We start from the raw sequence: 10,794 nt of genomic DNA, 5'->3' as shown, positions 1-10,794 counted from the left end.
TGCCGTGAGCACAGCCGCCCCGCCTCCGCCGAGGAGCAGCCGCCCGCACCTCGCCGGCCCCGAGGCGGCCCGGAGGCTCCGGCGCCGGCACCGCGGCTCTCTCGGGGTGCTCCACACTCTGCTACAAGCTGCTGGCGCTGGGCACGCTGTGCCGACCGCAGCCGTTCCTCCCCGACCGTGCCGCGCTGTGCCGAGCAGAACCGAGCCGCGCCGCCCCTCTTCTGTCCCCGCCCCAGCCGGTCCGGGCCCACCCCCCGGCGGCGGGGCCGCTGCGCCGCCGAGCCATGCGAGGCTTTAAGCGGCAGGTGCGGGGGAGCGGAGCACACGCGCAAGCGGCGGCTGCTGCGGCCCGGCGGTAGCGGCGGCGGGCGCCTTTCGGCTCGGCGGGAGCCGCGGCGGAGCGGAGCATGTCGGTGGCGACCGGGGGCAGCGAGGCGGCGGCGGCGGCGGCAGCGGGCGGAGGCGGCGGGAACCGCGTTTTCTTCCAGAGCCCCCGCGGCGGCGGCGGGAGCGGCGGCTCCTCCGGCAGCTCCTCCCGGGAGGACTCGGTGTCGGCAGCGGCGGCCGTGGTGCAGGTCCAGCAGCGGCGCCACCAGCAGGGGAAAGTGACGGTGAAATACGATCGGAAGGAGCTGCGAAAGCGGCTGGTGCTGGAGGAGTGGATCGTGGAGCAGCTGGGGCAGCTCTACGGCTGCGAGGTGCGGGGCCGGGGTCGCGGGGTCCCCGGCGCGGTTGCTGTCGCCGCAGTCCCCTCGCCCGCCGCTGCCTCCCTCGCCTCTGGCATCCTCCTCCTGCCCCGAGTTGCATTTCGGCGGTGGGCAGGGGAGCGCTGTCACCGCCACCTCCAAATGACATTCCCGGTCCGCCGCCCCCACCCTGCCGCTGCCCCGCGCCTCAGTGGTGCCCCGGCGCAGGGAATGGTGAAAGGTGCCCCCTGTCCCATAGAAAGGGGGTCCCCCGTACCCTCCCGAGGTGAATGGGAGGGGACCGCCCTTTGGGGACGGGCGGTGGCTGCCGCACGGCCGGGCACGGAAGGGTCTCTCTCCTTTGGGGGGGCCCCGGCGGCTGCGGCAGGTCGGGGGTGGAGGTTCACCTGCGGCGGTGTTGGCCGGGAGCCGCTGTCCCCGCAGCCTTCCAGAGCAGGGCGGACCGGGGCTCGGAGGTGCCTTCCACGGGCTGGGCGGGCGTCGGTCTCCGTTAGACGCGAGCTAGCCCAGAGCCGGGGAGCCCGGCAGAGCGGCGTGCTGGGCGCAGGGCGAGCAGGAGGAGGGAGCGGGACCTGCGCGGGGGATGTGCGGAGGCGGCTGTTGTAGAGGAAAGACTCCGGTGCGGGTACGGTCTCCTCTGGATCGTGGTTTTGCGTTACCCCGACCTACAGGAGCGGCGTAGATTTCCTGGCCAGGAAATCTCAGTGAGCAATTCGGAGATCATTAGGACGAGAATCGAAAACGCTGGGGGTTTTATGTACCTGATTTGTGGGTATCAAACCTGTTTTGCTGTTACTCTGGGCAAGGATCGAGTGTTGCCAGAATGAATTTCCTTTGTAGAGGACAGATGAGCAGGAGGATGTTTCAAGATTGTCCAAAGGAATGGCAACTATTGCCTTCCTTGTGGAGATAACGATGTTGTAAGTAAAGGAAGTACCAGTACTTTGTTTTGTCAAAGCTTCATAAAAAATGTAGCCCTTGTAATCCCCAGTGGATTGTATCTCCCTTCACCTAGGGTATTTACTCTTATAAAGGACCAAAACGTTAAGGCTAAACTGAGGTTCACACATACATTTCCCATCAGTAGTCTACTTCACTTTTGTTAGAGACTTCTGAAGTGAGATTTGTTGAAGCCACATGTGAATTTTGCAGTTAGCATGTCCAGGAGCCAACATCTCACACCAGGGCTCCTGAGCATGCTGGAGCTAGGAAGACAAGAGCTTGACAGTCCTTGAGGTGTGGATGTCTTGAGTGGATGTGAAAATGTAAATTATCTGGATGGAATATCTAGCGCACACATAATACAAATGTTTAAAGAAACTCCTTTAATCTCAAATGTAGTTTATTGGCAAATTTGTTAGAATGACACATAAAAAACGTGCACATGGCAAGTTAAACCACCTTAACTGTTCACATCCATGAGCTGTGGGAATGAAAGATACAAATGGAAACTCTAGTTAAAAATAATAATAATGAGCAGTTCTTAGTCTTTGTCTTGGTGTGACATGCGTCTCCAGTCTCATGACTTGTTTGGCCACATAGCCTGTAGGCTGTGAGGATTTTTCTCAGGTCGGAAGTGTTTACAGTTGTTTGTGTGAACTGATGATTCTGTGTTCGTGCAAGCTGATAATGTAGTTAGTGGCTGGCCTGCTGGATCTGTCCTCTGGTTTGACTCTTGCCATTCAAAAGCACCAGGCCTGTTTGGGCTGTGTACTTTTGACATAGAGGTGTACTTGTTCTGTTCATAAGAAAGGATATGGTACATAGGACCAAAGCAAAGCCCAATGGAATTGTTGCTGCTCTTTGCAGTATTCAAATCACAGGCTTGTTGGAGAAAAATCTTTCATTCTTTTCCTCATTATAGTTGTTGCTTCCAACTAAAGTAGAAGGAGGTCTCCATTAAGGTGGAGACCATATATTGCTGCATAAAACAACTTTTTTGATGATTTGGTTTCTGAAGTGACTTTTAGGGGGAAAAGTGGTTTAACATAACAGAACAAAATGTTTTCAGATTTGAAGGCCAAGGGCAAATTGCTTAAGTCCTTTCTTTTCTTCTTTGCTGTTATGCATGAACTCTATCCAGAGTCAGCACAGATGATGGTAGTGAAAAGGTCAAGCAATTAATATACTATCAAAATAAAGTTGAAGATGTATGATGAGTGTAGTGATTAAAGACAATAGCAATTTAATGCAAGATGCTTTGCTTGAATCTGCTTGAATTACTTCTAGGCTTAGAGATGTAGCTCTCAGGCTGAAATTTAATCACCTATGCAGACAGTTAATAACTCTGTCTGAGGGCAGGTTGGGAGGGGGTGGGGAATTGCTCACTTTAACTTCTGTGGAAGATACAGTAACTTCCCAATGCAATGACATTTGAGTTCTGGAATGATCTAAAATCTTCCAGGTTGTCAGAAATAGCCATTGAATTGTTAATCCTGGAAGAGCTAACCAATGTCGGTGTTTCATTGCTATTCTGATTCAGAACTCTATTTCAAAGGAGCAGTGCACTTCATTTCTGGGAAGAGCAGAAATAAGTAGAGGGTACTTGCAGTGTGGTGCACTGAAGGCCTGTAAAAAGGCTTGCATGTTTCTTTCTTTGTGGGACTTCATAAATGTAGTGCCTGCTCACTGTTTTCCATTTAAATAATGTTTGCTCTTATGCTGAGATTCATCAGTAAGTGGATATTTGCAGAAAGACTCCCTTTATTCAAAACTAAACATGTATTCATAGTCTCTCAAGTACTTGCAAGTTAAGTCAGCTATAAGCCTGTCTTGGCATGGTGACAAAGTTTAGGAGATGAGGTTGGGAAATAACGAGACTGGTTTGTTTGTGTTCTTTTTCTAGTGGATCTTGTCTTTACTCTACATTTTTAGTTTTAAAAATTGGATGCCAAGCAATATGATGGTTTTGGGAGTGTGGCTTAGAAGGAGCTGTTTGAGACTATTTTTAATGCAGACCTCAGTTGTATGATACACAGATTAGCTTTAGAAAGGTTACTTCCACATGATGCAGACTTTAGGGATAAAGGGCCCTTTACCTGAATGGTAAAAGTTACCAACATAAAAAACTTTATTAGAACCAGAGAGACTTGAGCAGGATTTGTTTGGCACCAGAACCTGTCAGGCTAACGTACTCAGGTCAGGTGTGTCAGGTGAGTGTCAGTCTGGCTGTTTGCTTCTGGGACTGCTTCATTTAAAGAAAAAAAAGTTTTATAGCCTGTTTGTTCTGGTTTCTGTGAATGATGAAACTGAGGTTACAGTTACAGGTTAGTATAGTGAAAATGCAATGCCTTAATTCCAGGACTTGAACTGGCTTCTGTGTTGACCTTTACTAGGTATCTTGGTGTAGATACAAAAATGCTGCTAGCGAGGATTTTCTTGCTATTTTCTAAGTCCGTGAGAGACTTTTCTCTCTCACAGAAGAGGTAGCAGAGTTATGTAAACAACCAAACACCTGCAGCCTTGAAAAGTTTTGTTTATAGTACAGTAGAAAAATATTTTGACAATGGATGTTTTAGGATTTTGGCCAATCACCCCAAGGGGTGGCTGATCCTTTGTCCAATTAGACTACGAAGAAAAAAGTCTATAAAAGAGTTTGTAAAATAATTAAATAAATCGATCTTGCTGCACAATTCCTGCCTGCTGGATCTTCTCTCCTCCTCCCTACGGCTGCGGCACATGGTAAAATACCCTAGGGTTGCAGTAATATCTTGGTACTAAAAATAGTTTCTCCACAGATGCTTTGTGTTTTGGGCTAAGTCCATTATTGGTTAAGAACTGCAAAATAATGCTGCACAGAACACCTTACATCATCATTATTCATTCCCTAATGGTTTGCAACTTGTAGTTCAGCATGAAAGTGGTGACAGACCAGTTTTCCAGATGTATAATTTGTGTTGTGTGCACCTGCCAAACTTGTATATGAAAAAAGAGACCACTGGATTTGTCCCCACAAACCATTCAGCTTTACAGGTGAATTTCTGTGCTCTGGGGTCCCGTCTATCTAGAATTATAGCATTTGCTATCAATGGCACACAAATTTTTGCACAATAATGAAGAAAGATTTTGCTTGTGCTATGGGTTTGTTGCTGAATATTTTTTAATGTAGAGATTTGCATGTGCAAATCAAATGAGCCCCTAGACTTTGCACTCTGAAAGCTGAATATAAGACTTGCCTTCTGAGTTACTGCTGAGCTTAGCTAAGTAATCAACTATTTTATTAGAGTATGTCTACTGATGTATGCAAGTCATTGCTTGGCAGAGGATATGATGTTGTTCTGGAAGTACCAGGATGTTATGTCCAAGCTTATTATTCTTCCATTCCAGGAATGGAAATACCCTGGGATTGTGTTTAAAATTTCACTGTACAATAAAATACATTTGGAAGAGCTGCCCATAAAGGCTCTTCAGGCATTTCATTTCAGAGTACAAATCTATGCCAGACTGAGAATTGTTATGTGTAAGATTTTCTTCCATCTTCTGGTACAGATACTGCAATGACAAGAGTGGCATGAAGCTCTGGAAAGGGTAATGGATTGGCAGTGGAGTATGGGGGGGAAGGGAACAATTTAACTCAGTCCTGCATGGATGGAGAGCTCCCTTCGTCTGGTTGCTGAGTGACTGCAATTCTGGAGAACACCCTCTTTGTTGGTCTTCCTGAAGCTGCTGGGATATGCTAACATTTCCATCCACACATTCTGTCTTTTCCAAAACAGCCTGGGCAGCATGCTGCTAAGGCTGCCTTGTGGTGATGTGGACCTGATGGTGTGATCAGGTACTACTTATGCCTCAGGCTCTAGTGATATAATGTTTGAAATTCATTATTCAATTCTCAGAAAGGCATTTGGTAAGAAAATCGCCTTAATAAAACACTACAGAAACAAACTTTTTGCCTGTAGTCTCACTCTTTGAATAGACTTCTTCTAACTTGGACTAAGATCTCAGAAATAGTAATTGCATGTAGATTCCTTTCTAAATGGATCAAAAGTGGAAAGAGGCTGAGAAGGATCTGAGAACTAGAGAGAGTGTCAGTCTTTTAAAAAGATGCAAGTCAGTAGGAAGTGTAATAAATTACTTCTTTCTTTGGAAGATTATTACAGTCTAGATGCATTGGAGTAAAGTACTTTGGGATCCACCAAATTGCTTAGAAATTTATTTGGATTATTTCTTTTGGACAGCTATTACAGATATCTGCATGTTGTACAACACAAACTTTGGTGCGCTCTCTTGAGGGCAGCGATGTTGCTCAAGGTACTTGTGTCAATTGAAGGATTGCTGTGATCAGAGACCTGTGAAGGACACAGGCCACACAGGTGTAGCAAAGGCCTATTCTATCATGCAGCAACCACAGAAAGGTATCTGAATCCCAAGAGCAGAAAATGTGAAGCCTAAAAGATGCATATTGTTTTAAAACAAACCTTGTAAAATGCATGCAGCTCTTTTCAGAGGAGTGGGCTTAAGGACTTGTGAGGGTACCAAGCACCTGATGGTGATGAAGTCAGAGCCTTTTGTTTCTAAATGCACTTCTTAAAATCTCACCTTAAATTCTAAAGACCCTACTCTAGTAGGAAATGTACCACTGTTCAGCTACTGAACTTTCCTTCTTTTTGCATGCAAACTGTGTGTAGTGGTGCAAAGGAATTCAAGAAGAGAGAAGTTCATCATGGTCAAATGCAAGGTTCTGCACATGGGTTGAGGCAGTCCCAACCACAAATACAAGCAAGGCAGAGAATGGATTGAGAGCAACCCTGAGCAGGAGGCTTGGGGGTGTTGGTTGACAAGAACCTCAACATGAGCTGGCAATGTGCACTTGCAGCCCTGAAAGCCACTGCATCCTGGGCCACATTAGAAGCAGCGTGGCCAGCAGGCCAAGGGAGGCAGTTCTTACTTCATTCTTGTGAGACCCCACCTGGAACTCTGGGGCCCCAGTATAAGAAGGACATGGACCTGTTGGAGTCCATGGAAGACTCCAGAGGAGGGTCACAAAGATGATCAGAGAGCTGGAGCATCTCTCCTGTGAAGGCTTAGAGTTAGAATTGTTCAGCCTGGAGAAGAAAAGGCTTCGGCGCATCGTAGAGGGGGCCTACAAGAGAGCTGGAGAGAGGCATGTAGTGAAAGGACAAGGGGAAATGGCCTTAAACTGGCAGGTTTAGATGAGGTATTAGGAAGAAATTCTTCACTGGGGGGTGGTGAGGCACTAGAACAGGTTGCCCAGAGAAGCTGTGGACTTCCCATCCCTTGGAGTGTTCAAGTTGAAGTTGGATGTGGCTGGCCTAGTGGAAGATGTCCCTGCCCCCATGGCAGGGGGATTGGATCTAGATGAGCTTTAAGATTCCTTGCAACCCAAACCATTCTATGATTCAAAGAAAATTATTTTTCTAGTAGTTGATATTTGTTTGGTCTAGATGTCATTTCTTCACTGGTCATGTTTCATTGTTTTATCTGATTCAGCAGAAATATTCTTGACTTACAATTTAAAGCTTCACAACAGAGATTATCTTCCAGCAGCTATTCCGTAGCAATTTTTTTTGTCCTTTCCCTTTCTGTTCAAGATTCAACTGGTCTCTTTGCTGAAGCAGTAGGTGTGGTTGTTTTATAAAAAGGTGAATAAATAACTGATTGCTTACATCACTTGAGATTTTATAATTATACTTCTTATTAATAGTAGCTTACAATCTTCATGGCTACAAAGACTCTTGTGCCTTTAGGCAAATTGTTTTATATAGAGCCGGTACTTGATAATCCAAGGTAAGTCAAGAGAGGAGGGGGTGGGTGGGAGAACATGGATACAATGGAAAAACTGTGGATAAAAAAGTAAATGGTAAATTCTGCTACAAATCATGCAGTGAATGTACAGCTGAAGGGGAAAAGTGGGAACTGGTCATTAATCTACCCTTTTTACCACTGAGGTTTATCACACAAATTCATTATATTGCTTTTGGACTTGAGTGTAGCTTGGATGTGTCTGTACTTGTAGTGCAATTAAACTACAACATGAATGATCCATCCACAGATAGCTGAGAGCAGGTTATGTTGTGCTTTGTTGAAGGTGCTGGGCTGACTTGAGCACTGTTGGTCCCTTGTAACCCTGTGTTATGACAGAGTGGGATCTCTCTCCTTATTCCCAGAGCTTTGCATTAGCTGATCCAACCTGTGCTGTGGAAGCAAATGCCTGAAATAAAGATAACCCTGTTTAAATGAGGAAAATACTTATTTCATGGAACGCTTGACTCTTATAAGGCATAGGGAATTTTTCTAAATAGGTCTTGTATCTAAATAAAAATATGTGAAATTAAGTCTTACTTCAACTAGAACAAGTAGTGTCACAGTTTACTCTCATGACAACCCTAAACTAATTCTCTTTTGATTCATGCCTTGCAAAGGCTGGCTGAACTCCTGGTTGCATTCTCACAATTCTCCCTTTAGAACAGGTTATCAGCCACTTTAAAACACTGTAACGGGGCTAAAACCCTATGTGGTTTGTAGAGCATATTACTGTACATAGTGTGTACATACTTTACATAATATTCTGACAGTGCAGGAGATACCAATGGGCGGAAGAAAGAAGCTATCACATCTCTAACCTGTTTCAGTCTGAGTTACGGTCGCCTTGTCTCTTGTCACTACAGGTGATAAAGCAGCAGCAGCAATATCAATCCATTCTTCCAGCCTTGTGTCTTGCCTGCAGTATTTCTAATGCCAAGTTCTCATTTTTCCCTGCCTTACATCTAACTCCAGAAACTTCTATTTGACAGCATAAATTGAGTAGGTTAGAGGTGGCCATCCATCTTTGTCACTGCAACTTTTGGCTGCCTGTTGTAAAACATTAACGGTGTCTTTTGCTGTTCTCCCATGTGACACGTGGAATTATGGAAGTCAACATTTCTAGAACTTATTAATGCTGGAGAAGGGGTATAAAATCTTAATGGTATGCAGTCCATACAGCAGCAGTGTGACTGTATTTCAAAGGATAGAATAAATTCAGCCTGTTAAAGATCTTCTTGGAACAAGGAATTGTTTGGGCAGAGGTACACACTGAAACAAATCAAATCTTCTTTGAAGTGATAAGTATTTAATTCTGAGGATCACATTTCATTAGCAGAACTGTTACCTCCCCTCCTCGTTCCACCACTCCCTCCCACCCTGGAAGCATGATATCTATTCTAGGAACCAGTTCAGCATGGCATCTTAAACTATTTTCAGGGAACACACAGATCGCAACCCCAGAAGGCATCTTGTATATTTTCAATCCATGTGATATTTATCAGTAGCGTAGATCTAGTGGATCTAAATATAGAGAAAAATCAGAACATGTTACTATAGGTCTTTAATAATTAGAATGCTTGTAGATAGTTAATTCAATGTAATACTGCTCAGCCTGCAAAGCAAAGGCAGCATAGAAGATAGCGTTAATTAAGAGGCGTAATGGTAAGTAAGTGAATGGCGAGTGTGGGCAGTGGTGCTAGTCTAGAGGTGACCCTTCCAGTGGTGACTCAAGAGTTCACCATTCTAAATATGCTGCCAACAAGAGGATCACACACTTCAGTCCTCTGTGTTGGACTTCATAAGTGCAAATGATGGCACAATCAATGCCTAATGAAAATCCTCTTACCAGACTGTCTTAATAGGATTACTTTCCAGAACACAGAACTGGGAAGGCTCTCCTAGGTCACATGGTCTGCCTTCTTATATGCAGATAAGCTCTTTGCATTTGATATAATTATTTAATGGAGTAACTCAGTTATATGATGTTTCTTTCCACATTATTTCATGCATTTAAATATGACTTTTAAACCCTTTAGGCACTAGGATCTTTCCCATCCCTTCTATAAAATACAGAAAGACATAAACAAAAGACCAATACTTGCTTGGAATGAGCTTGCTTGGACTTTCACTCTGGGGTGAAGTTTAAAGAGATTGTAAATGTGCTTTACTGCCTGTTCTTACTCTGGGCATCATCAGACTCAAGCGATGACCACAGCTGGGGGGCAGAAGTATTAAGATAGTGACTCCACTATAGGTCACTTAATACCTTATAACAAAATGTGTCCTTTGAGTAGATGTCTGTAGACTCTGGGAGAAATATGCTTACTAATATTTCATGGAATTAATTTAACACTCCTTGGAAATATATATGTTAGCGGCTGAAAATCCTAAGTTATTTTTGCACTTGAATGATAACTTTTTAAAAGTAGATATCTAAATTAACTCTAGCATGGCACAAGTTATTAGTTCTCCTTTAGGTGGCTGGTATATAACATTTTGACACACTTAACTTTAAAAACAAAGAATGCCCTGAGCCTTTACTGTTGGTTTCTTTACATTTTAAAAGACAGTACCTGAAGCACATAGTGCTTTTTTTTTTTTTTTTCCCCAGAAAAGAAGTCCAGATGTTCTGGAGTAAATTACTGTGTCTTTTTATTATGCTGGTAGTAATCATGCCATTTTAGGCTTGTGGTCAAATTTTGTATTCCTGTTTTAGGTGTGTTGAGGTAAAACTGCTTAGTCTTCTTTCTTAAAACATCAACAAAACTCCCTAGAATTTGGATTATGTTGATATTGAAAACTGAATCCTTTCTGAGTGCAGAAACTAGTGAGGGGAGGAGTGCTGGTGGTAACTAGCTCACTGGCAGCCAGAAGCATTCCAGCTCTTACTTCAGCTGTTGCTGTAGTACTGCCTAGTCTGCTTAGCTAAAGATTTAATCGACTTGCTTATAGCTATCCAACTACTTTTTGTTTGTGAAACCCAAACTCTTAGGCAGAAGATGTGCTTTAGTGTCTTGAAGAAATTGTGATAACCAGAGAATTCATTTATATGAGGAAGCAAGGGATCAATCTTTCACTTTATAATCTGGAGACTTCTTGTCTCAGGCTGTGGGCAACAGAGGTCTCCAGGACTAGTTCTGTAAAAATCAACACCTAAACAACATTTCTGCCTTTTTTTTTCTAGTATGTCTCTGAACACTTTTTCATCTTCATTTTTTTAAAGTTCTTACCAGATTTCACCCTAAAATATGTAATGACTACATTTGGTATTAGAATTGTTAGCTCTTACTCTTGGTTAGTAGCTTGCAGTGCATTTAATGTA

General features: G+C 44.2%; 1 protein-coding gene across 2 annotated transcripts in view; it reads left to right on the top strand.

The window, feature by feature from the left end:
* The first annotated feature begins 298 nt into the window (after nt 1–298).
* Nucleotides 299–10,794, top strand: part of PPP1R14C (protein phosphatase 1 regulatory inhibitor subunit 14C) — a 50,984-nt gene continuing 40,488 nt past the window's right edge. For both annotated transcript variants that reach the window (XM_069008555.1, XM_069008554.1), the window contains exon 1: nt 299–698. In XM_069008555.1, the coding sequence (XP_068864656.1) occupies nt 408–698 (291 nt within the window). In that variant the 5' untranslated portion in view covers nt 299–407. The remainder of the gene's footprint in view (nt 699–10,794) is intronic.

The sequence above is a fragment of the Aphelocoma coerulescens genome, chromosome 3 (genome assembly GCF_041296385.1).
Source record: "Aphelocoma coerulescens isolate FSJ_1873_10779 chromosome 3, UR_Acoe_1.0, whole genome shotgun sequence".
Lineage (NCBI taxonomy): Eukaryota > Metazoa > Chordata > Aves > Passeriformes > Corvidae > Aphelocoma > Aphelocoma coerulescens.
Note: the sequence above shows the minus strand (reverse complement) of the source record. Positions and strands in the feature narration are given on the sequence as shown.